The 27,554-nt window shown below is 40.7% G+C and overlaps 2 protein-coding genes across 2 annotated transcripts in view; both read right to left on the bottom strand.

The window, feature by feature from the left end:
* The window catches only part of grb7 (growth factor receptor bound protein 7), a 28,100-nt gene extending 19,476 nt beyond the window's left edge, over positions 1 to 8,624 (bottom strand). Inside the window, exons 1-4 of the mRNA XM_049563330.1 lie at positions 8,454 to 8,624; positions 7,435 to 7,526; positions 1,740 to 1,914; positions 154 to 280 (exon numbers count right to left, since the gene is read on the bottom strand). Of these exons, the coding sequence (XP_049419287.1) occupies positions 154 to 280; positions 1,740 to 1,914; positions 7,435 to 7,489 (357 nt within the window). The 5' untranslated portion in view covers positions 7,490 to 7,526; positions 8,454 to 8,624. The remainder of the gene's footprint in view (positions 1 to 153; positions 281 to 1,739; positions 1,915 to 7,434; positions 7,527 to 8,453) is intronic.
* A 5,249-nt stretch (positions 8,625 to 13,873) lies between these two features.
* On the bottom strand, positions 13,874 to 25,929 carry arf2b (ADP-ribosylation factor 2b). The gene is made up of 5 exons (XM_049563403.1): positions 25,789 to 25,929; positions 21,766 to 21,923; positions 21,268 to 21,378; positions 17,740 to 17,864; positions 13,874 to 15,754 (listed from the first exon to the last, which is right to left on the bottom strand). The coding sequence occupies exons 2-5, from the start codon at positions 21,911 to 21,913 to the stop codon at positions 15,593 to 15,595; spliced, it is 546 nt and encodes a 181-aa protein (XP_049419360.1). The 5' UTR covers positions 21,914 to 21,923; positions 25,789 to 25,929; the 3' UTR covers positions 13,874 to 15,592.
* Between the last annotated feature and the right edge of the window lie 1,625 nt (positions 25,930 to 27,554).

A 27,554-nucleotide genomic window follows, 5' to 3' on the forward strand; every position in this document is an offset into this window, starting at 1 on the left:
TGTGTTGTATTAATGAAACTAAAATGATGAAGTGAAAAAAACACCTGGAATCTGAGCCTGTCCAAACTGCAGTTTGAACATTCATCAAACCATTTAAGATGATTTCTGACAGACTTGTGAAGCAGCTGCCTGATAATGATGCTTTGAACTTACATGTTTGTTAGCGGACGGAGAGGGAAGTGAACTGATGAGCACTGGAGACTTGGAGGGGCTGCACAGCTCTGGGAAAGGGTTGGGAATGGACGGGACAGAGGAGGAAAATGACTCCACACCCTTCGTCCTGCAGAAGTTACAGACATGAACAAAAGACCAGAACCAGATGAAATCATGTAAAAATAAACTGGCAGAAGATTTACAAACAATCAATTCCTAATTATCTGCTATCAAAGGACAAGACTGCAGATTTCTATATTTTGTTTTATTGACAAAACCTGACATATCTTGTGCCAGCGAAAGCACGTGAACACACATGAAGGTGGTGCCCATGTCTCACGGTCTTGTGCAAGCGCACACACGTGAGCGCGGTGCCCAGAGAGGCAGTCAGAGCTACAGGCTACAATGAGGCTAAAAACAGAGTTCAAATGAGGTTTTTCCAAACAACTTTTTATGTCGGGGCTTCAGGACACTTGGATCACTACGGACGAGCAGTATGGAGATATTTTGTGGTTTCAATGATGTGTTTTTGGACGTTTGAATCTGGGGCGCCGTCAGCCTCCATTAGGTGGAGTTGTGTTGCTACCTCCTCTCCCCTTGGATCTCTGCAAGTGATGTGAGGACTCTAAAACTTCACCTGAGCCTCCCTCGGCATATGGGTGAGTAGATAATGGCTGAATTTTCAGTTTTGGGTGCACTATCCCTTTAAGACAATTTGAGACTTTTTAAGGCCTTATATTGAGAGAACTTAACTTAAGACTTTTTAAAGGATCTGTAGACGCCCTGGATTAAATAAAAAAGACTGAAAAACTGAAAAAAAAATCTATACATTATAAAAAACAGATGTTGCCGACTATATGGAGATTTTACGATGCAACATCAGAAAAAAACATTCATAAAGTCCTTCTTACGCTGTATCGTCATCTTTAAGAAGTTGAAAGTTTGATTGAAGACATTTTAGTACCAATTAAGGCCTTATTTTTAGATTAATGAATTCAGTGGCGTTTAAGACTTTTGCAGGGACCCTGACTTTACAAGTCCACAGTGGGAAGAAAATAAAACTTTGATTGGAGCTCTTTTGTGTCTCTGAACTTTAAACAGACAGAAACAACCCTCCCTATCTCGCCATGGTTAAATACTGTGTTTTGTTATGTCGTCAGAAAAAAAAGAGCCAGTTTCTAGATAATAACGTGTTTAACATGTTTTCTTTTTCCCATTTATTTCACAGTGTGGCCACAAAGAAACAGAGCTGTCTTTGTCTTCAGGGAGGAAGAAACAAAAAGGTACCACGTCTATATAAGGACAGAAGGAAGTGAAACTAAAACAAAACTCTGTCTAACACCAGCACACACACACACACACACACACACACACTGCTCTACAATCACACTTTTATTACCCGTGACTTAAACGCTGTCGAAACTTCTTTACACATCAGATGACTTTAGCCTGAAGGTAAGTCACTGACTTGAGTCAACATCCACCTGAACAAGACTGACTCATGTCCACTACATGTGTACACGCTGCATATCTAAACACCCTGTCAGCCTGTTCCCACAGGGAGTAATGATGCCTGTTGGTCGTACCTGTTCACAGTGATCAGGATGGGCTGGGAGCGCCGTACAGAAGGAGAGTCAGCCACCAGAGGAGCCAGAGTCAGAGTGGAGCTCCCCAGCAGCGTCTCTGCTCCATCAGACGACTCCTTCCTCTCCGAGCCCTCGAATACTTCTGTCCACGGACCAGCCACCTCCATCATGTTACCTGAGGGGAGGAGGGAGTCAGAGTTTTAGCCTCCAGGTGACTCTGTGCTGATGAGGAGCAACCCTTCAGTCTGTAGTGAAATCCACATGCAAACTATGATCGACTTCATTTATACAGAGGAGAGTCACGAGAGAGAAGGAGGGAGAGACTTTGACTTTGCATACTTTAAAGTACACCGTGCTGATAATACTTTAAGTCAAGAATGCAGGACTTTAACTTGTAGCGGAGCAGTGTCAGTGTGGTATTAGCACTTTTACTGTACATAAGTAAAGGACATGAATACTTAGAACCAACCCCAATACCCCCCCCTTGCCCACTACCCCTTGGCCCTCGAAATGAAGCAACGAGGGGCAGAGGTAGAAATCTTTCCCTAGGAATTGGGACACCACTCACTACGTCACCGCATCAGTTACGTTCACGCATACGTAACTATTTTAAACAGGAAGCTGCGAGCCATCTACATTTCCAACCAGCATCTACAATGGAGTCTCCAGTTGAGTTCATCCTACCGATCACGTTTGCCGCATTCATCATGCTTCGTCTGATGAACGACAGACGACAGGGGACTTCTGCTAGCTAGCTAACCAGCTAACATTACGAGGCAGCATAGTTATACTAGCTGGCGTGTTATCGTAATGTGAAAAGTCTGACAATTTTGCAGAACAGGACAGATGACAGACGCCAGATAGTGCGAGCTAGCTAGCTAGCTAACGAGCAACCTGATTACGGTAACGTTAGCTACGTATGAACTTTTTCCCTCGTCTCTTCCTCGGCTGGTAGCCATGGCAACGTCTACCCCTCGCTGGCAAGTCAGCATCTGAAATCCCTCGCTCCGAAGGGCTAGTTTCATACCCGCTACCCCTCGTTATGCCCCCTACCCCTACACGCAAAAAGGAATTGGGAAGCAAGTACCCCTCTCGGGAACGCGCAAATGTAGGGGTAGGGCTAAGGGGGGTATTGGGACGGACCCTTACTCTCTGGCAACTCTGGCGAGTTGATCCAAGGTGCCCAGTTTTCAGCCTCGTAGGGTAGACATATTGGTGGAACCCTTTTGGTTTAAACAGAACAAGGCGGGAGGGGCTGTTGATGACTTGTGGGAGGAGCTGTTGATGACTTGTGGGAGGAGCTGTTGATGACTTGTGGGAGGGGCTGTTGGTGACTTGTGGGAGGGGCTGTTGATGACTTGTGGGAGGGGCTGTTGATGACTTGTGGGAGGAGCTGTTGAAGACTTGTGGGAGGAGCTGTTGATGACTTGTGGGAGGAGCTGTTGATGACTTGTGGGAGGAGCTGTTGATGACTTGTGGGAGGAGCTGTTGATGACTTGTGGGAGGAGCTGTTGATGACTTGTGGGAGGAGCTGTTGATGACGCCACACTTGCGAGCCACTGGCGGTGGATAAACAGGAAACAGCTGATAGCAGGAATTAGCGAGCAGCTAGTAGCAAGAGGGAAACACAAACCTGACAGACACTGTAAAGATGAGCAACTGGGGAGACAAGGAATTGCGCGCCCTCCTTGTCCTCGCAAATGAAGAGGCCATTAACCGTCAGATGACGGGGACGGTGAAGAACGGGCCGACTTACGAGAGAATCTCCGAAGGACTGACCAGCCGCGGCTTCCCTCCCACGTCACTGTTTACGTCACATGCTGAGCTACACGTTTTGTTACTTGCTCACGCCCCCCATTGCCCCGAAAAAGGCACATTCTGTATAAACAAAAGTAGGTAGGCGGCATTTTGCTGCACTCCCCGATTTTGTTTTTATACTGCCAATGCTGAAAAAACACTGATTGGGCTTTCCTGCTAATCTGCACAGCTCCTGTTTAAAAGGGCTAATGAGTAGATGCACACGTCCTTCTGCGCCGGATCAGTTGGCAGGTGTTGTTTGGTAGAAAGAAAATAGTTCCCACCCCACATACAAAGGCAGTGTCCTTACCGCAGCAGCCACAGATTCATTTCCAGCTCGTGGCCCTTTGCTACATGTCACAGTCAACGCCCCCTCCAGGCTCAAGCCTGTCCTGTCGTTAAGGGCAAAAAGCCCAAAAAATTATCTTTCCAAACTAAATTAAAATAAATAACAGGATCAAGAACACCGAACGCACTTTGTTCTGGTGTGTTTGGGTTTTTTTCCATGAGGTAAAAAGACAGCAGGGAGTTGCGTGTAGTGCAGACAAAGACTTCTCTGCTTTCATCAGTCAGAGCTTTTGTTGGAAATGGTTTTATATTTAGACCACACACACACACACACACACACACACACACACGATAATAACACCTGCTGTGTGTGTGTGTGTGTGTGTGTGTGTGTGTGTGTGTGTGTGTGTGTGTGGATATTCAGGTTCGTAATATTCTCTGGCTCTGCGCCACCAAATCTATTTTCAGTAAGGAAAGTTTGACTCCACAGCGTGTTATTGTCCTGACATTGTTTGTTAATCTGTGTAAAGTTGTGAAGTTGTTATTAAATAATTACAGTAATTACAGTTGCCATGCACAGCTGGCTCTGTGTGCGCACTCTGATCGAGGCAACAACAACAACAACAACAACAACAACACAAATACTGGCTGACATATTGATACTGAAGAAATGCTCTTTAATTTAATTCCTATTGCCCAGCCTGACTTCTGATGCTGTCTAACACTTGTTGGGGTTTATTGTCTTATTATTGCAGCATGTGAGGGGAACAGGTGCAGCCTGCAGGTTTACACACACACACACACACACACACACACACACACACACACACACACACACACACACACCACCGGATGGATAACATCTTCTTTTACAAACATAAAAACCCTGCAGGCAGCATTTAGTGGTTTAAAATCTCTCCTCAGCAGGTGTGGATCCAAATTAAACATGTGTGTAAACAGGTGTACATGTGTGTGAAGGAGAACAGAGCTGCCATCACACTACAATCAGAGCACAGACAGGACCGACACAACCCACATCCTGTTTCCTCGAGGAAGAGTCGACGAGACGGGAATAAAAGGTTGAATGTCTCAGTTTGCGACGATGTGACGCAGAGAAGCTGAGCTTTGCTTTATGAAAGGATCTAAACGTTGAGCCCACAGTCACAGTGCATGTCACTGAATTCTCCTTTGACTGACTCATGACACCTTTAAGTGTTGTTTTATTGCAGTCATATTTTCTACCAGTGTGATTTACAGCCATCATTCAGCACTGATGTTTGGAGGGAGAGCGTCTGATATAACCCGTCTGAATCCGAGCTGACGTCTTGTTTTGTCTGAACAACAGACACAAACACAAATATATTCAGTTTATTGTTGTCACATTAGGGACTGTTTGTTACTTATGGGGGGTGGGGGGGGGGTGGGGTGGGGGGGGGGGGGTGCAGTAAGGGTGAGGCATGTCAAATCATTTTTTAAGCACGAGGTGGGACTTCTGGTTTTTAGTTTGGCTGAGAGGAGGAGCTTTATTCTGTATTTATTTTACCACAGATTTAATTTAAAATGTAGAATAAATGGTTTGATGAAATATATATCACTCTCTTAAACTCAGGGAGCTGTTGTTGCTTTGTTTTGTTTTGTTATGTGTACATGTGTGTTCGATATGTGTTTGTTATGTGTAAGTGAGAATGTTTATGTTTATGCTGTATGTATGTTGGACCCCAGGAAGAATAGCCGATGCTGTTGCTGGTGCTAATGGGGATCCTAATAAAAAGAGAAAGAAAGAAGAAATGGTGTCATTTTGGGGATTTTTTAAGAAAACATAACGTCTTTTTTTTTTTTTTAAATTAAATCTGTGGTTTGTGGGGTGTCGGTGGCTTAGTGGATAGAGCAGGCGCCCCATGTACTAGGCTGTTGCCGCAGTGGCCCGGGTTCGATTCCAGCCTGTGGCCCTTTGCTGCATGTCACTCCCTCTCTCCCCCCCCCCGACTTCACACTTTGTTTTCCTATCGATTAAAGGCAAAAAATGCCCCAAAAATATCTTTAAAAAAAAATCTGTAGTTTTTTGTTGAAGAGAGATATTCGCACATCCAACTGTCTCAGATGCAGGTGTGTCGGAAAAATGACTTGAGTCTTTGAACAGTTTATTAGTTTACAATTTACAAACAACATGAGTGTTTCCTGCTGGACCTTCAACACTAGCCATGTTTCCATCAGCCTGTTTAGATGCGCATCTAGAAGTATCGTATCGGAAGATTATGATGGAAACGCCAAAATTCGAATTAAAATCCCCTGATTCACACAAACTAAAATACGCTTGCTTTAGCCGGGTTTTGGTTGATTAGAAAAAATGTTGATTTGCAAAACGGGGGATGGAAACAGTTATGTTCAAATTAAGTGTGATGTAGCGCACCTCTCTCCATGGTGATATCCACACTCCGGGTCGGGAAGGCGGTAATGCATTTACAAGCTGGTTGCCAACCGCCAGAAAACGTAGAAGAAGAAGAATGCGAGACTTGTTTTGTTTCCGGTTCTGCGGAAAACTCGCGCGAGTTCGTAGTTTTCACCAAAGTCCGTACATTTAATGGAAACACACAGGATTCATATTTCTTTTAATGCGCATTTCCCAATGATTCAAATCACTTTTGGATGGAAACATAGCTACTGTTATTTACAACACTGAGCTTAAATATTTCTTGTTGCCTTGTTCTTGCGTGTGTTGGGTATATAATGTGACATATGGGGCACAGGTTGTTATTAATAACTGAGGAACACACCCACGGCGGATTAATTCCCCCACACCTGTGCACACCTGTGACATGGGTGGAGCAGTGTCCATATAAGCTCAATGTTGTACATAATGGTGTTGAACACTCCTGACGAAGGTCCAGGAGGAAACGTTAAGCTGAGCAGGAGCAGTGTGCAGGATTGTTTTATGCACCTGCATCTGAGACAGCTGGATGAATATCTGTCTACAAACAAACAACAGATTAAATAAAAAAGGATGAAATGACACCATCTATCAGCCAGAAACTGTATGAAGAGAAATTATCGTTGGATTTTCACATTTCTGATGAACAAATGCGTCCTCAGAAAAACACTATAATCAAACTTGAGCTTAAAATGGTGATGTCTAATCTAAATCTCTTTATTTTACATTTTAGATTTGGCCTATTATAAACCGTCTGCATGAACTGAGCAGCAGAAACGACAAGAGTGAAAAACTGAGGCTTTTTTCAACTCCAGGATTTTGTCTTCAACTTTTAACTTTCAAACATAAAAGCGTCAATTTTACAAATCTAATAACCACTCTTAATAATCAGGGGCGTAGTGGGTGCAGGGTGCGTGGCACTTTTCCATACTGTGAGTTTGACAGCCGTTCAATTCATGTTAACAAGTCAGAGCTCGCTTCTCCAAGTTGTCTGAATGCACCTTGAGTGACTTGGCAAGATGCACGCTTGCTGCTTGTTCTGTCATCACAGCAGAGCAGCACGCTCCCTCGCACACAGCAGGAGGATGTTGTATGTCTGAACAAAACTGTGCAGCAAACACGTCAGCAGGAGGCAGAAACCCTGCACTCCTCCTTTATATCGAACCATGTTAGCTGAGTTACCTGGTTTGTGATAACGGTTCGCTGTCGTTAGAAGATGAGCTCTCTTCCTGGTCATCAGGTGGTTTGGGTTATTTGGTTTGGCTCCTTAGCCGCTGTGGAGAAATGCAAACGAATGGGAGACAATAATTCAATAAATCATTTCAAGAAATCGTCTCACTCCAGAACAATCTGACCCCTCACTCCTGAAATAAATAAATACCTGTAGCTTTAGTCAAAATAATATTAAAACAAACAACAAGTCACAGCTCAGCCGCCCAGCTGCTCTGACGAGTAAACAACAGTCCCTAAGGCAAAGGAAACAGCAGATCCTCACGGTGTGAGAAAAGATTTGGCTTTTTTGCTTGATTACATCATTTAAATTATTAATACATTTTCATAATACCTGACAATCCATTTACTTGATGTGCTTCAGCAGCATAACTGTCTGATTATTGCTAAACAAAGAGCTGTAATTATCTGACTGTGTTTTAATCTATGACCAACAGGACAACACCACAGTTACTAAGTAGGCCAGTGATAAGAGTCCTCCTGTGTGTGGAGCACCTGAGACACAATATAACACCTGATAACAAACACTTGGTATCAGACCTGTGTGCTGGAACAACAGAGTGCTGGTGTGAAGGAATATAACTTAACAAGTCCACCTTAAGAGCCTTCAATACGGTCTTAAATACTGTTAATTAACTGATACATCTCTGCCACGTCTTTGTCTTTTATACCTATGAACACAAAGTGGTACAGACTAACTCCTGGTAGCTCCAGGAGCCTGAAATCTGAGCTAACGCAGGTGTAGACGTAGCGTCAAAACCTCATACCGAAACTGCTAAAATTACCTCTCCTGCCCTCATTAAAGCTCCGACGACAAAAAGAAACTTCAGTTAAAGTGACAATAAGGTAAAGATAAATTCGGCTAACTTCGGCTACAACCTGTCCTCACCTGAAGTTTATATTCGCGGTTAAAACCAGCCTGCACCTGTTCAGACTAGCTAGTTAGCTCCTCCGGACAGAGCAAAACCTACCTGTGAACGCAGTGTGGTCAGGCGGAAGGCTTCAGCTGTCTGCCATCGTCTTAATCCCAAACTGAGCTGCTTCGTCAACTCTTTGTTTTCCTCTGATGTGTCGCAAACAAACAACAAGATGCCGTGCCTCTACCACAGTGCCAACAACATGATCTGAGTGGAGAGGCGGGAGGAGGGCGGAGTCTGACCGTCAGGTGTGCGCTGTAGCCCCGCCCCCTCCTCACTGAGGGTTTCACAGGGTAATGGGTTCAAATATGAGAACACACTTCCGGGTTCATGACGAGGAAATATAAAATATAAAACATTTCCTTGGTTCAGGTTGTTTTTCATGAACAAGTCTTTGTTGCTGAAAACAGAAAACAATTTAAATCAGGCAATAAATAAGTTAAAATAAATAAATTTTTTTTAAAAAAATGAGGAAAATGGGAGCTAGAAAAACAGATTAATAGAAATAAACAAATAAACAAATAGATAAATGCACAATAATAATAAATATAAAACATTTAAAAGGCATTACGTTAAATTAAAAGGTAAATCTTGAGTTTGCTTTCTCTGTGCAGCCCTCAGGTGTTCAGACGTGGATCATATAATAACATGACGCCTCACTGTAGGTTTTGTTCTGATTAAAGGTCCACGACCAGAGGACCTGAGTGTCATACGATGAAATCAAATCTGATAAACAGGCAGGACTGAGACCATGAAGAGCTTTATAAACCAGTGATCTTAAAATCAGTTCTGAAGCTCACAGGAAGTCGATGCAGAGACTTTAAAACCTGTGTAATGTGTTTGTGAGGGAGACCATAAAGTAGAGCATCACAGTGTTTGACTCTGCAGGTGACAGAAGCATCAGTGTGTCTCTGTGTTGGGAGAGAAGCAGTCGCACTCTGACAATGTTCTTATTAAGATGATAAAATCAGTTTTGGTTAAACTTCTAACATGTTTATCAAGACCAAGAGCTGAATCACAGAAAACTCTGATGTCTTTTTTAGTTCCAGCTGCTGCAGTTTTTCTTTAATCCTTTAAAACCTGGAGCGACATCACTTTTTTGTGCTGCGTTCACACTCCCTTCACAGGTATTTACATCTCTGAATCCTGAGCAAACTGGTTTGATTTCTTTTGGGAAATAAGCAACAAGAAACTTGTGAAGAAATGTTCTGCAAATTCCAAGAAGTTAGGGGGTTTGTAAATTATTTTTAAAAAGCTATGGAAAAGAAATGTGCCCTGTATTTATAATTATCATAATTATATATTCAAAATGATGTTACAAATACATAATTTTTATGCTTTTTTTCAAGTCATTCCCTTGTGTGTTTTTGTTTTTTATTTTGTTGAATTTATTTTGGCTGATTTCCAGGTCATTTTTGTAATTTTTTCTCTTCTAATTTCTTGGTATTTTTTTGGGGCCATTTCTTCCCTATGTTTCTCATCGCCTCCTTCCCATGTGTTTGAAAGAAATCAGGCCACTATGCTCAGGTTTCAAAGGGTTAAGTTCCTCTCTCTGAGCTGCAGGCCCAATAACTGAGAGCTCTGTCTCGTCCTGGTTGAGTTGAACAAAGTTTTCTGCCGTGCAGACTTGATGGATAAAATACAGCACAGAAGTGTGTCAGCTGGCCCGACCTGTAGGTGACTGCAGCGTTTCCATTTCCTGCTGCTCAAACTTCAGTTTCATGAACTGTCAGAGACAATTATTGTACTTTTTACTACATTAATCTGATACCTTTAAGTTCCTGATTCTGATTAATAATACAGATATATTGATTCATGATTATGATATTATATATTGATCCCCAATGTACAAATTCATAACCTAGGTGGCAGCGTATCAACTAACAGGCTCCATATACATTAAATATTAAATCATTTAAATGAGCTTCACTTTTATCAGCTGCAACATTTAAGTGATGAACACATTAATACCTCAGTAATTATCATCCAGTAATCAGTGCTGGGAAGGTTCATTTAAAAATGTAATAGGTAATAGATTACTATTTAGTTACCCTGTTAAGTATGAAATGAGTAATGTAACTATTCTATTTATTTTGTCATATGAATGTAACTTATTACATTTTGACTACTTTTCTAACAAATGTTTTAAACTGGGCAGTCGGGCTCAAACTACAAACATAAATGTCACATCAGTACTCAACACTGATTACTCTCAAACTTTACTTTTATTTTATTAATATAACAAAGAATAGAGAATGTTAAACACATAACTTTTATCCAAAAGAACATATTCTGATGTCACCTTTTTGTAATCACCAATATTTTGATTAGTAACTAATTCAATCGGATATTTTCCTTGTAACTGTACTTGATTACAGTTACATTTATTTTGTTGGATATTACTCATTACGCTCAGACACTACCAATAATATAATCAACATTATTCTGAAATGGGCCTTTCTGCAGGAGTAATCTTCCTTTTGATATTTTAAGTATATTTTAATGGAAATACGTTTAAACTTTTACTGAAGTAAGATTTCAAATGCAGCACTGAACGACTTGTAACAGAGTATTTCTACTGTAGTATTACAACTTTTACTTAACCCAAACAAAATGTGATTACTCCTTCCATCACTGTTATTCTTTAAAACGAAGCAGCAAAATGAAAAAAAAGTTTATCGATAATTCAGAATTAAAAAAATTAGATATTGTTTATTTTGTTTTGCATGATATTTTCACATAGGGCTTATAGTCAGTGGTGGAAAGTAACTAAGTACATGTACTCAAGTACTGTAGGCCTACTTCCACTCCACAACGTTTCAGCCACCCAACAGTACCCTACTGAGTTCTTGCATGGAAACTATTTTGATAAATCCAGATTATTTTTCAGAAAAAAATGTAAAACACTCATCATTGTTCCAGCGTCTCAGTGGTGAAGATTTACAGCTTTTGTCTGTTATTTATTTATTTATTTATTTATTTATGTGGGTTTAAAACCACATGAAGACATTGGAAGACGTCACCCGGAGTTTTAGGATTTTTTTATTTATTTTATTTTTTACTGTTTTCTGACACTGTGTTACCATCACCAGCACAAAGAAAACAATAGTTAGATTAATCAATAATAAAAATAATCCTTAGTTGCAGCTCTGATAGTTTGTGCATGTTTATTATGTTTGCTGCATTTATTTGAGAAGACATGTTGTTTTACTCAGCGGTGCACGAAGCACCTGAAAGTCATACTTGAGTCAAAGTTATCGTACCAGAGAATGACTCTGGCACAAGTCAAAGTCACCTACAGCATTATTTGAGTAAAAGCATTAAAGTATCTGATAAAAAAAGTAATTGACAAAAGTAATTTTGTGATATTAAATGTACTCAAGTATTAAATGTAAAAGTACAAGTAAATGCTGTTAATAAAAAGCAAGTGGTGAAGTCTGTTTCTTTATAACATGTACACCACCTTAAACAATGTCTTTTTTCACAACTTAAACGATTTAAAGAACAAAATCCAGTATTTTCCTCCCTCCCATTCCATCTGTGCATCCTTTCCTCCCTCCTCCCTCCCTCATTCCTCCCTTCCTTCCTTCCTTCCCTGATTCATAGCAAGGAGCCAAGACGCTCAGGGGAAATGCACTGGAGCTAAAGTAAACATTTGATTTTGTAAACGCAGGAGAATAAAAGTGAGAGTTGGCAGAAGTATACAAACTCAAGAAAAGTACAGATACTCCCCAGAAATACTTCAGTACTGTAACTGTAAGTATAAGTACTTCGTTACATTACATCACTGGTTTAATTCTGTTTTTAGGGTGCTTTATTTACATCTGGCCCATGATGAGGTTTGCACTTTCAGCTGACTGTTTTCCTATTTCAGAACACTACATTAATATGTGTCATAAATCTGACACACAGCTGCGGTTCATCCTATTAACACATCACTTAATGTGACTTCATAGATATATTTGCTTTGACTGAGAGGGACGAATTAACTTCAGTATTTACACCATGTCAACAGATGTCACAGATGTTTGTCTCCACCTGGTGGTTGAACTGAGGAACTGCAGACAGACAGACACACACACAGACACACAGACACACACACAGACACACAGACACACACACAGACAGACAGACGGAGAGACAGACACACAGCTGAACAACTTATTTGTCTGTACTTGACTCGCGTGTTTCTCTGAAATTGAACAGGAAGTTCAACCTGGGTTAAATATTCACAGCTTCATAAACCTCTGGCAGCGAGCGAACACACACACACACACACACACACACACACACACACACACACACACACACACACACACACACACACACACACACAAACCTGAAAGTCAATCTCTTTTATTGAGGCAATTATTATAATGCTAATAATTAATATTTGAACCTGGAGGCGACGTCTCACTCTCTCACAGCTCCATGTTTCTGACAGGATGAGTCATGTTTTCAGTCGTTTGCCAAATATCAACTTTAGAAATAAAGAGTAATCTTGTATCTTGTTTCATTTGTAGATTTTTTTTTAACAATTTCTATTTAATTTTTGACAATTTAATAATTGTAATTTGGTCTATTTATTTATATATTAATGAATGTGTTTCATATTAAATTTGACTATAATCAAATAATTGTAAATAATCTATTTTACATGAATATATTCATTTGTAAATACGTGTTGACTATAATCAAATAATTATTCTAATTTGGTCTATTATATATTAATAAATGTATAAATTTTATTTGTAAAAAAAATTACGATAAAATATTACTATTTTATTTATTTGTAAATAAATGTACTATTATCAAATAAATAATTGTAATTTGGTCTATTTATTTATATATTAATAAATGTATTTGATATAAATTTGACTATAATCAAATAACTGTAAATCATCTATTACATATGAATATATTCATTTATAAATACATGTGTTGCCTGTTAAATAATTTCTAATTTGGTCTATTATATATTAATAAATGTATTTGTAGATAAAATTGACAGTAATTTTATTTATTTACTTATTTGTAAATATGTATTATTATCAAATAAATAATTCTAATTTTGTCTATTTATTTATATAGCAATAAATGTATTTGTCAATAAATGTATTAATGTTTAATATAATTGTACATTATTTGTGAAATGTTTTATAAATACTCCCATGACACCTGTGGGCCACCGTACATGAGTTACTTTACAGGTTTGTTTGGTTTTGTAACAGCTTCTCAATTTTAACCATTTTTACTACAAATATTTTATGTTTTGGACTGTTGGTAAGAAAGAGTCCAAACAATGAATCAATAAACTAATGGACAGAATAATCAGTAATGAAAATAGCACTTAGTTGCTGGGAGTGTGTTTAGTTTCGCAGGTATTCGGTCATAGAGTATTGGAGAAATTAAACTGTGACTAAAACCATCTTAATATTTGAGGCTCAAGAAGAAAACTCTGTGAGCACAAAGTGTTGGATCAAATCATGTTTATTAATGTGTTCAGGAAATCCCCACAGAAACAGTTTACAGGGGAACGTACAGATTTACAATCATTCTCGACACAAGTGCCAGCTTAACCCCCGTGACACTGAGAACGCCCGCTGACTCTCACGACCAGTTAACCCAACACCCATTCCCCTTTAAACAGGTCGACCATCAAGTCCTTCCTGCTCGCTGACGAGCTACACACACACACAGTACGTGTTGTGTTGGTCTCCTCGGTCATGAAGTGTGCGGCGCTATAATGTGTAGTAGCCTGCCATCGCCCAGACATCCAACTAGGTTTCCTTTCTTCATGTATGGACCATTCACAGTTAAAGAGCCTTCATATTTGGTGCCAATCCTTCATCCCAACCAGGAAAACTAGACAGCTGGATGCTTTCAGATGTCAAAGTAAAACTGCCAACCGTTGGTGAGAGAAAACCTCTTGAGGCCCTCGAGGATACACTACGCTCATATACAGGATTTGTCATACTGCTCAAATGCATTTGGTTCAGCAGTCAAAGTACAAATAGAAATGCTAAAACTAGTTACAGAAAAAAAAACACATGTAACATCTCTGAAAGGAATAACATGTGAAGCTTGTGAATGTATCAGGACACCTGTCTTCAGTCAACCGGCTGACGCCTGTGAAATGCCCAACACTTTGTATATGACCTACGTCACAAAGGAACACTGTCAGGATGAGCCGTCGTACGGAGGGGCATCTCATAATCCAATTTAATCCGGGGTTAATTAAATGCCAGCTATCCAAAAATATAGACCAGAATTGCATATACTCTCAGATCCTAATTTTTAAAACTGTTGGCTTGCTTTGTGCTTCACGGTCTCGCTTGGTGGGGGACAAAGGTAGTGTTCACTGGAGAACCATCGCTAAGAATAATCTGTTATATTCCAATATAATAATAATAAAACAAACAGCATGATTTTCAGATGACACCAGAATGACCGAGGATGGGCGTTTTTTTTTTTCTTTTTCTGTTTTTTGATTTGTTTCGACCTGATACAGGTTAAGATGCAATTTACTGAATCTCTTAACTGGTGGGTTTGAGGTTTCAAAATCAAAGAGAGGTTAAAATGAACATTTAGCATTCAGTCTACATCAGGTGAACAGTTCTAGTTAACATAGATATATACTACAGGGGGAGGGGGGGCTTGCACCCTTGCTCTTTCTTTGCCGTATGAAAACCATGCTTCCTCTGGAGAGTAAGGGCGGGGAGGAGGGGGCCGTGCAAGACTTGGAGTGGGGGCAGGCTGAGTGGGGCAGAGGCTGAGTTTGGTGGATGGAGAAAGGGGCTTGAAAACCAGACTGCTGATTCCACAGGAGGTGTGTAAAAGGCACGCCAGGGTTACTCCCAATCCCAGCCAACATACACAGAGACGCCTTCACACCCACACACACACGCACGCACACACATGCTGAACACACAAGGTACGCACACGCACGCACACACGCGCACGCACACACACACACACACGCCCACACACACACAAGCAGCACAGGCTAGAGCCCCGAGAGTACTGAGGAGGGCAGAAAGCAGGAGGGAGGGAATGAAGGAAGTTCTTGAAAGAAAGAGCTGGGACTGAAACTTGGGTTAGATGGGAGCGAAGGGGGGCCTGGGTCCGGTGCTGCCGCTGTGTTGAAACAGAAAAAATAAACGACAAACAAAAATCAAAACTGGTGGAATGGATCATTTCTGGTTCTTGAGCTGGTTGGAGAGCCAGTCCAGGCCCTCGTACAAGCCATCCCCACTGGTGGCACAGGTGGCCTGGATGTACCAGCTGCGCTGGCGGAGGGCGTGCAAGCCCAGCTTGTCTGTGATCTCTGCAGCGTTCATAGCGTTGGGGAGATCCTGGAGAAGAACAAACAGTCGGTCATGATCAAGGTTACAAACACGGATACCTCCACGTTCAGTGTTTTAATACTCTAGATGTCCGTTACACTGAGTCACGTGTTTCACATACATTTTTTTAATTTGTCACATGAGGGGACACATTTCCTCCTTTGCCTCTCTGTACCTGTGTGGCTGTCATCACTACCACTGTCTCTCATTTGACACCGAAGCTGCATTCACATCCTCCTCTTCATCATCATCATCATCCACCTGAATGTTGCTATCTGACCTGCTGACAGTAGCTGTCTGAGTTATGAAATGATTCTGTTCCTCTGTCTCGTCTCAGCTGTGTCCTGCCGCCACAGTTTCTTGGCTGATTCTTGGTCAAATGTCTCTAACGGCTGTGACGGAGGTGAAAAAGCAGGAAATTGAACGTGTTCCGAAAATTTAAATGACGGGCAAAGGTTTTGGATTCAGTATGCAAACGTGATCGACACAACGTGAGGTCGTATTTCTTTTTAGACAGACTCAGTGTGCTGAGGTCTTTAGTCTCATCTTGAGACCGACTGCACTTTTACTCAAGTCTTGTTGCAGTCTCAGAAAAAAAACGATTTGAGATTTGAACAAGATTCAGAACTTTTCAAGACCACAGCTGCAGGGATATCACTGAATTAACTTTGCAAAAACAGTGTTAGATAAAGATGGTTAAGTTGATTTCAGTTGCTTAGTGTTTGTATTTGTTTACTCACTGAAAACAAAGAAACATTCCCACATGAATTCACCTCTGCAAAGCCTTTTAATTATTCATTAAAACATTTATTAAGGTGCATTTACACATACACACATATACAGTATATGGCATTTAAAGAGAGAAATATGGAGGAGCTTTCATTTGTTTTCTGTGGGTGTTTGTATGTGAACGTGGATTCTTCAGATCAATAAGTTTATAGCTTTCAAATTTTAGTATCACGCAGTGTGGGACTCACGCTGGTCTGGTCTTGGTCTTGACTCGTTCTTGATAGACTCTGGTCTTAGTCACGATTTAGTCTCAGTTAAAGTGGTCCTATAATCTAGCAATTTAAGGGGAACGACTACAGGTAGAAACAGGTCTTTCATGCACTGCTCTTTTCTTTTAATATGTCTGTCTATCTTGCTTCCATGATGCTGAACACACACCAAGCAGCACCGAAGTGCGTCCTGCAGCGAGCTGCCATGCGCTGTCTATGGAGCATCTGCTCTGAGCTTCATTTAATTCTACGGAAAAGTGTGACCCAAGTAAAAGTTGTGGAAAGTTAAAAATTTAGCAGCTACTTGCGGCCTGAGAACACCAGCAGCCGTAAGTAAACAGTCCTGAGACTCCAGTGACACGCTGACCTGCCTGAAACACACTCACGCCCACGAACTGTTAAAAAGTATAATTATTGCTGCAAGCAGCTCTTTGCTGCTGCTTACTGTGTTTTCTGCACAACACGTCTTCTTTTAGACTCAGGCTGGCACGATATTAGATTTTCACAACATGATTATCGTGGCCAGAAGAGTTCAAAGTTCTCTTTTTTTAACCTCTTTATATAAAGTATTTTTAAAGTTTTAGACACAACATGAACACCCCAGAGAACACTGTGTAGGGGCACAGCGGTTGAGTATTAATGAGTCCACGTGTTAAATGACCTTTAATTGTCCACAGACGCTCACAGTGTAGCTGCATCTGTGTCTTCTGAAATAAAGACAGGAGTATTGCTCCTCTAGACCCCAGAGAAACAATGTCCATCCATTGTTTGGCTTGGAGGCTCAGGTTTGTACCAAATAATTCCTCATTTACATAGATGAACTTCAGATATCAGAAAACTTGTAATGCCAAAAATACCTGTCCTAATGTAAGTTCTCAACTGAGGAGGTGTCACAGTGAGATCTCCCCTATTCACCTGTAGCGTTTCCTCTTAAGACAACATAGATTTCCATCTCAGTTTAACTGGTACATAGAACATACCTTAAAGTGACCTCACCTGTTTATTTGCAAAAACGAGCAGCACGGCGTCTCTGAGTTCATCCTCAGCGAGCATTCTGGACAACTCCTCCCTCGCCTCGTTCACTCTCTCTCTGTCGTTGCTGTCCACCACAAAGATAAGCCCTGCACACAAAATACAGTTCACACTTAATACAGATATATGCATTTTACTTACTGGCTAAAGCACAGAAATGTTGCATTATAATCATTTGTCTTCTGGTTCCTAAACATTTTCTTCCTGCAGATCAGAAGCTGTGACTTTGCCCCCGTTGGTAATTCACTCTGCACAAACTGTTCCTGCTGCTGAAAAGGTCTCTTTGACCCAAAAGATCACTAATATTCATAAGATGAACTGGACGAATGCAACTCAGTGGTTCTAACGTGGCGATTATCTTGATCAATAACTCCAAAACATTTGAGAATTATTCTGATGAAAATGAACCACTGAGAGTCAGCTCAGCTGTGAAGATGCCTACGTTACAGTCAAGTGTTGAAAACAGCCAATTTAAAAAAACAAACTCTAAACGTGTCACTCTGTAACTGCAGGTCTGTTGAGTGTGAACGTTTTATCATGCCAAATGGTGACAAAACACTTGAATCATGCTGTCTGACAACCTCACACTCACTCCCATTAATTATGTAAAAGCATCATTATGAAGACGCAGACAGTTTATACTTCTACAGTCAGACGGCTCAAATCAACCTACAGAGCTGCAGCTGAGTGTGTGTTGATATTTCACAAAACAAGAAGCAAGAGAGGATCTAGTCAATGCAGTGTTCGTAAACTTCCTGTTTATGAGCCAACACATTTGGTAAATATTTCATCATCTCTGTAGCTCAGTAAACACACAAACAAGTTATTACTATGGACAAAGTTGTCACATAGACAGGAGCCTGTGAAGGAGCTGCTCAGGTTGTTGCCCCAGAATCTGTACACAGCAGCTCTGTGTTTAACCACAGACCCTCTGCAGGCAGCAATATATCAGTAAAATAAAGTCATCACTGCTCACTGAGGGCACGAGGTCTAACTACAAAGTTTTAGTCTTTCTTTCTGTCGTGTCATTATCCAAATAATGTAACACGACCACTGTCACGGTATCAGGTAAGCATGTCCTGACCCAATCTCAGCATCGAGGCCCATCGACTCTTTTTTCTTTAACTGATGGGGGTCGGCCATATTAAGGCCCAATCCTATCTTTTGTTTTACACCAGCTGTCACACAGGTGTTTTTACAGACGACACTTTCATGTTTAGCAACAAGTGCAGCCGTCATCAACTCTCCTCCACTCTGCAACCCACCTGCCGTTAAACACCACACACCATGAACGACAGTTTAACTCAGTATAAGACTGTTTATTTATGTTATTTACCAAAGTTACGAGCACTTGTTTCAGCTCAGAGTTTGAGTCTGACTGTCGTCATGGTGTTTCACTACAGGCAGAGGATAGAGAGCGGTCTGTCACACTCACCCTCGCCAGCAAAAAGCCAATCAGAGTGATTTATTATCCACGCAAAAAAATAAACAGAGGACGAAAATAAACACTCGACAGACTACAGTTCATTCAGGTTACTAAGGCCTCTCCGAAGCAACAAACACTGAAGAGTAGCAACTTAGAGGGATAGAGATATTCCCTAGAAACAGACACAATTAAAAAGATGCAAATTAATACATTAAAAATAAATATAGGAACAGCTTGAATGATTCTGGATGCACTGCAGAGCTATTCACACCCATATACACTGGATTGATTTCACTAGTTTTAATATTCTTACAGTGCTGCACTGTGCAGCTGTATTATCAAGGAAAACAGAAGTACCCGATTGGGACTCAGCATCGGCAGATAATCAATATTAAATGTCTGGAGTGGGAGCAATAAACTTGGTTGGGACATGACTATTCTAAGTCTCTTAACTGCCAGAGAAAACAAAGTATCTCACTTATCTGCTCTTAAAAGTTATTGTCAAAAGACTTGCTCCCTCGTTCAGACATTCAGAGACAGAATTGAGCAGTTAAGAAATGTCAGCCCTTAAATAAGAGGCAGATACCATTTAGTGAATCCAACACTGCATCGAAAAGAGCCGAAGTAGTAGCCTGGTATCTGATGGCAGTTTAGTATGCTCTCAGTGATGTCTGAGGGAGGCATTTTGGCACCGTTTATCTCACAGTGGAGCAGTGTGTCCTGACCTCTCTGACTTGTGACCTTAAAAACACGAGTGTGTATCTGTGAGGCCCGATCACAGGCCGTCACGGCCTCAGTGAGGACTTTCATTAGCAACCAATGAATGATGTTTCCACCACATACTATTTTATTTGAATTTTGAGTGGTCTGAGGTTGTGTTGTCACCATACTGGAGTTTTAATTTTTTTTTAATATTATTTTTTGGGGCTTTTTATTGATAGTGCAGCTGAAGAGTGATGGGTAAGGGGGAGACAGAGGCAGTGAAGGGCCACAGGATGGATTCAAGCCCAGGCTGCTGCCAAGGAGTCAGCCTCAGTGGGGCACACACTCTACCAGGTGAGCTAAAGTTTCTAACTTTGATACAATACCTTGAAAAATATTAAATAATCAACACCATCTTTGATACCAGGAGGAAATACCGACATTAAGGATGTAAAATGTTAAGTTTTGGATAAAAGATGTGCCTAACAGGGGTATAAAATGACAACAACCACTTTCCTTTACCTTGGTTAGTAGCTATGAAAACAGCAGACTAATGCATCAATACTGTGAAAATGAGTATTGAAACGGTTTCAAATATTCAGTATCAATATGGATCCATAAATCAATATTTTTAACACAGCTAACCTGAAGCAGTTTAAGTATTTCACAAAAAACTTTTTGAGGTCAGAAAAATAAACTTTCACACCCCTTTCTTATCTTTTTAATCATCTTGTTACCCCCTCATATTTTGGGGCCCCTTAGGTGGTCCCAAATCCCAGCTGTGATATTTTCCAGTCAGAGAGTCAGTAGGCCTGCGTATATATGCTGTATCACACATCAGCATCTTTATATGTTGAGAAAAACTCCTGATATCTTCTGGAATAAGGCATTCAGTTTGTGAAATACTCCTGGGCCTTTATTTGATGTTGTATGCTGTATCTACTCATCATCACCAAAGGGATTCACACGTTCAATTTCACACTTGGATGCTCAGTGTATGGACAGTGATGTTTGCTGCATCTGCTGTAGATAATACAGCAGGCCCACAGGTAGTGTGGATGGAGCTGCTGAAATATCTATAGGATTAAAACTACAACCAAATACCAGTTTGGCAGAGAGTTTACCTGCAGGTTGCATCATCAGTAGGAAACAGTAAGCAGCGTCTACAGTGTCTTCACATATTCTGATGAATTCAATTTCAGGAAATAGCAGAGGAGTCACACAATACGCCCTCTGAGAACTGAACAATGGTGCCTGAGTCATTAGTGACTAGCTTTAAGATCATCTTTTATGCACCACAAGGCCACCTATAGGCAGCAATGTTCACTGACACTGCTGCATGCTAACATAAAGTCTCCTCTCACCTTGAGTGTTCTGGAAGTAGTGGCGCCACAGCGGCCTGATTTTGTCCTGACCGCCCACATCCCACACTGTGAAGCTGATGTTCTTGTATTCTACAGTTTCAACGTTAAAGCCTGGACACAAAAGGAGAAACATGGATGAGTCACCAACTGGTTGAAAAACTTTGTACAATTCAAGTTTTGACTGCTGACAAGCATTGAGAAGCTGGAAATACAACATGCCTGGGTATCAAACCTGAATACTTCTCAATGAGTCCATGAAACATGCATAAAGACTTCTGTATGAAATACTGAAAGCTGCCATCAAATCTCTGGACAGATTCATAATCTTGTGTTCTTATTATTTTCATCAGATAGATCCTGATTTATTTTACAATTTTGCACATTTCAGACTGTTTCACTGATGTAGAGTTCAAGTACAGCCAATTGTGTTGGTAAAACACTCAAAAACACAACTGTCAAGTGACAAAAATGGATTGACACAATCAAAGATATCCATACCAATGGTGGGAATGGTGGTGACTATCTCTCCAAGCTTCAGTTTATATAGGATGGTTGTTTTTCCAGCAGCATCGAGCCCAACCATTAGAATCCTCATCTCTTTTTTGCCAAACAGGCCTTTGAATAGACTTGCAAATATATTCCCCATGGTGACGAAGCTGTCAGAGTAGAGGAGAAAACACCGTTAGGAGAGTAATGTCTGTCACGTTTCAGTTTCACGGCAGTGTACGCCAAGAGGAAAGGAGGAAACGAAACTGTACCGTCAAGATTACCACCAGCCAGTGAGACTGGTATACCGGTGGTAGATTTAATACTTCCTTATTGTTCAACAATTCACAAAGGCACAGATGCATTAACAAAACAGACTGACAGTGGTGGGATGTAATGTAACCAAGCAGGGTCCAAAACTAACACTCGCCAATTACGGGTAGATTTTGTCTCTGGCTGGTACATTTTTAAGACCACTTGCCACTCTGGCGAGTTATTTTTTTACCAGCGAAAAATGCATTTTTTGTTACTGGAGAACGATCCTGGTATCAGCTGGTTTCCTGGCAGAGTAATGTGTATTTCAGGCAGAGACGATCGTTGGTCACGTAAGTGTGTCACATGCATTTGCGACTAAAAATAGTTTTGTGCGAGCGAACAAAAGAAAACATTCAGGAGCACGCTGTGCTAGTAGGCTACAGATTTCAACCAGCAGCAGAAAGGAAAGGCGAATCCTGTCAGTTGTGGGTTGAACGGGGGTCACAGACACAAGACAGGAATACATATTCCTGTCAAATACGGCGGCTATAGTGCTCCGCGGTGCAAGATAACGGCTTACCGGCGACGGAGAAGCCCGACTCCAGGTCCAATAATTTCCTCTTCGTTGGCGTCATGATTGCCCAGTAGTACCTGGACAGCTGAGCCATGGCGGCATACAGGTATGTGACGTGTCAGAGGAGAAACAAGCCGTTCACATTTCTCTCTTTGTGGCAGGTAACAGTCCACAAACCTCACCGTACTTAGGGACTGTTCTTTACTTGTCAGAGGAGGAGGGTGGCTGGTTGATTTTTATTTTATTTATTTATTTATTTTATTTCGATCCCTATGTTAATCAGTTGGTGCAGTTTCACTTAAGTAAAAGAAAATGACTGAACAACTTTCACTTGTATTGGAGTAACATTTGACCAAGAGTATCTTTACTTTCACTCAAGTCATGTCGTTGAATACTTTGTCCACCACTGGTCAGACATTCATGTTTATATAGGGCAGGCCCTGCTGTTGCAGTCTGGTCGAGCTAAAATCTCATGTCTCAACTGTCCAAAGGCGACTGAAGTCAGTGATTCATGTAAAATTCCTTAATGAAAGAGTCTTTTTGCACTGTAGTGAGAATACTACAGAATTTATTAACTCAAATATTACACTTAACTGTTGAAACAGTTATCCATATTTTAGCATACATTATTACTAATATTAGTGCACACTATTAAAATATTGCTCAAGAATCGCATACAAGACCCAAATGACATGCTAAATAATACTGATAGCAAATTGCAACACTTAAAAGCAATTTTTATTTGGTTGGCTGGTAAAATATCAGCCTGGCTGGTAAAAAAAAAAAAGTTAGTTTTGGACTCTGTAACCAAGTACAGCCAAAATTTAACAAGTGGGAGCGTCTCCCTAGTTTTGAAAAAAATAAAATAAAACATGCTTATATTTCACAAAGTTATAATATTGGTACCAGGAACTCAAAATTAAGAAACCTTAATGTACCCAAATACCATATTGAAGCACACATTCAAGGAACTTGTGCTGTATTTTACCTGACTATTTCCATTTAATGCAACTTTCTACTCCTACTCTACTAAATTTCAGAGTCAAGTACTGTACTTTTTACTCCACTACATGTACTTGATAACTTTGATAATGTGTCACTTTGCAGATTTAGATTAATTACACAAAAAAACGTAATCGCTGCTCCACCTTTACCAGGTGCAACATATAAGTGATAAACACACACTGCATCAGTAATTATAATCCAGTATTATAATACATGTTATTGTGGAGTGGACCAGTCGGCATAATGAGTATTTTTACTTCTGGTGCTTTTAATAAATCTTGATGCTAATACTTTTGTACTTACTCTAGTAAGTCTTTTACTTGTAACTTGAGTATTTCCGCACTGATGTAGTGTTACGAAGGTAAAATATCTAAATACTTCTTCCAACACTGCAGTTTGATGACAGCTGTGACTTTAATGCATCAATAATCATAATAGAGTAATATAAATTATTCTGAAATGGGCCAGTCTGCATAATGAGTACTTTTACTTCTGGTACTTCAGTATATTTTGATGCTATTACTTTTGTATTTCAACTTTGACAAGTCTTTTACTCTTAACTGAAAATGTTTACACTGTAGTGTTATTACTTTATTGAAGTTAAATATCTGAATACCTTTGTCCAACACTGCAGGTTAAGGACAGCTGTTTCTGAAATGGGACCAGTCTGCAAATGCCTAGTATTACTTTTGGTATATTCTGATGCTATTACTTTTGTACTTCTACATATATAAAACTTTAAATTGTAATGACATACTTTTACACCGTAGTATTATTAGTTTTTCTCAAGTAACATATCTGAACACTTCTTCCAACACTGCAGGATGATGACAGCTGGGTATTATTGCATGAGTGATTATAATTTTACATTTTGACAATACTTTTGTACATTTACTCAAATAAGACTTTTTGTTGTACTGGAGTACTTTTACACTTTAGTATTGTTACTTTAACCCAAGTAAAACATCTGAATACTTCTTCCACTCCTGCAGGCTGATGACAGCTGTGTATTTAGTGCATCAGTAATTATAGTTTTTACTTTGAATTCTTTTAGTAAATTTTGATGATAATATTTTTGTATTTACACTTAAATAAGACTTTTGATTGTAACGAAATACTTTTACACTTTAGTATTTTTACTCTAACTCAGGTTAAACATCCGAACACTTCTTCCACCCCGACAGGTTGATGACAGGGGAGTATTTGCTCGAGGAAAACGCAGATTTTCGCTGAACCAAAAGGGGGCACAATGAATGTAACATGCTGGGAACACAAGTGAGATGTTTACTTAAGCTAATGGTTAAACGTCAAGGTAACAGTTTAATGGCTATACGTTAACAGCCAGTCCAAACCCTCAACAACATCAACTATTATCTAACGTTTATCTGCATTAAATCTACAACCTCATATTTAAATCTTATTGATTATAAACTTAAAAATCATACATGTAAAGGCAGCTGCGTTAACCCGGATAAACTCAACGGCTAGCTGATCACCAGATAAGAAAGGCCTGTTCCAGCTGGCAAACTCTGTCCCTGTGTGCAATAGCGGCAGGGATAATGTTACTGTGTGTGTGAGCCGTCACAAGACGATAGCTTGCAAACAACACCTCGACCTTAGCAAAAGGCCGACGATCCGGCTACGTTTGTGTCCGTGTGGGTAAAATGTAGAGCACATGTGTGGAGGATGGTTGATTAATTTAACTTAGATATGTTAATAACCGACGCCAGGTAGCGTTAGCTAGTTACTGGAACTCGAAGCAGAAAACGGTTAGCCTAACTAAGGGCGGATGCTTCAGCTTGTTAGCATGCTAGCTTGTGTTAGCCTTCACCTAGCGGCAGCGGTACAATTTCGCGGACGTTAACGGTCCAAAGATCACCGTCGTTCACAAAACACGGCGACACGTTACTGACATATGTAACGCGGACATGTTTTGAAACCCGGTGGGTGAAATCTGAGCCCCGTATTTTGTCAACCCGACACTGACAGCTCTTTGATCTGTCCGTTAACGTTACAGGAACTGCTTTAGCGAGCTGGCTACTGTTAGCCGCCGTTAGCTAAATGCCGCGTCACAGTAACAAGAGAACACCGTGACGTCAGTTTAAATGCTAAAGAAAGCGGGCCGCTCGCGCAGCACAACACTCACTCCACATAATAAGACATTTTAAGGCGAAAAGCAGCGCGTGTGTGCGGGTAGTTACCTTTAGAAAGACAGCTTCTCGATCTTTCCGTTATCTTTCACTGTCACTCCAAAATGGCGTCTTGCGCAACCAGGGAGACACCGGCGTACGGGGACTTCCCACTATCAAACCCGCTCCAATCACAGTGCAGGTGGTGTCACTAATAACCCGCCTTCCGCTGTCAATCACGCTATCTGTCCAATCAGCGCGTCGGCAGAGTCCTGTGTGCGCACAGTGCACAAAATGTCGAGGAAGTGAATTCGCTCACAAGTTTATTCAAGTTTCAGACACAAAACCGACTGACTGCGCTGGGAGAGGTGTTTTCCTCAGTGCTGGAGAGTTAGTCACATCAAAATACACACTCTGGAAATCATTACAAGTCCTGCATTCAAAACTCAAGTGTCTACCAGCAAAATGTACTTCAAGTGGGGGGTGAAACTCAGCTTGTGCAAGGGCTTGTGCAAAGGCCACTGGTGCAGCCAAACCACTGCGTAACAACCCAGTGTAATTTCTCCTGTTTTAGTGTGAAGATTCTGTTAACATTCATCAATTTACAGAGCAAATGATGATCAGGCTGTGACGTCCTCACATAAATATGTGCAAATTCAACAGCACGTCTCAGTTTTTCCACATTCAGTCAAGTCGTCTGCTCACTTTGAGCATATGTTTCATAATTTTCCACTAAAGTGCACGCTGGTGAAGAAGCAGGTTAAGTCACCCACTGCCTTACAAACCATTTACAGTCTGTCAGTGCCTCAGCAGCAGGGTTCCACCCACAGCGCTGTAAGATAGATATCTGATACAAATTCTTTTACACTGAAACTGCTGGTTGACAATATACAGTGTTCAGCATCTTTAAATCTGACTACAGTAAGTATTCATCGTTATTTCAGAGAGCTGTGTTCTGGTCTGGAAAAGCCTCCGAGACAGTATTTAACATGGAGTATCTCTTTGTTTTATTTTTGGACTGATATCTCTGCATTAATGCGCATGTTGCATTTTACTGCTGTCGACATTAACCTCTGAGATGTTGTGGAACAGAAGTACAAAGTTGCATAAAATGGAAATACTCGAAGTACAAATACCTTGAACGTGTACTTAGTTACAGTTTTCTTGCATGTGATCATAAGTCCAGCGCAGTGAAATGTCACTGATCCTGGATTGTTTCTCTGTAATATCCACTGCAGGGCCAAAGGTGTGTGGACAAAGGTGTTCTGTTGTTTCATGGCTCAGGCGAGGCCCCTTAGTCAAATAATACAATGGACAATAGTGAGCTTCCAACTTTGTGGCAACAGTTTGTGTTTGACTCTTTCCTGTTTCAACATGACAATGGCTCCCTACACAAAACCAGCTCCATGCAGAAATGGTTTAATTGTCCCAGTTTGGTGTTGGGGGACATGACTGGGTACACACACAGAGTCCTGCCTGGTTTCAACCTCATCCAACACCTTTGGGATGATGGAGGAATGTAACTAAGTACATTTACTCATGCACTGGACTTAGAGGGTAACCTGGAATGTAATCTGCCATGTCTATGTGTCTGATTGACTGATAGGAACAACATTTTTTAAAACTGGTCCAGCCAGAGTGACAGTGCTGCAGCTGACAGCGGCAGAACAGGCTGCAGTGTAACCACCCAGGGCAGTTAGGCACCGTCAGTTTGCATCATCTAAAAGTGCTTCTTTTTGCCACTGACAGGTTCAGATTGTTCTTATATTCAGTTCAGTCCAATAGAACTTTATTTATCCTGAAGGAAGTTATTGCGCTTCAAATTACAGTAGCACTAA

The sequence above is a fragment of the Epinephelus fuscoguttatus genome, linkage group LG20, assembly GCF_011397635.1.
Source record: "Epinephelus fuscoguttatus linkage group LG20, E.fuscoguttatus.final_Chr_v1".
NCBI classification, from domain to species: Eukaryota; Metazoa; Chordata; class Actinopteri; order Perciformes; family Serranidae; genus Epinephelus; species Epinephelus fuscoguttatus.

What these genes read in the sequence shown, in the direction of transcription:
- arf2b (XM_049563403.1), bottom strand. Translation starts at nt 21,913, where the DNA reads ATGGGGAATATATTTGCAAGTCTATTCAAAGGCCTGTTTGGCAAAAAA. An exon ending in CACCACCATTCCCACCATTG is followed by an intron (nt 21,379 to 21,765) that starts GTATGGATATCT and finishes TTTTGTGTCCAG; the next exon opens with GCTTTAACGTTGAAACTGTA. An exon ending in TCGTTTTTGCAAATAAACAG is followed by an intron (nt 15,755 to 17,739) that starts GTGAGGTCACTT and finishes GTTCTTCTCCAG; the next exon opens with GATCTCCCCAACGCTATGAA.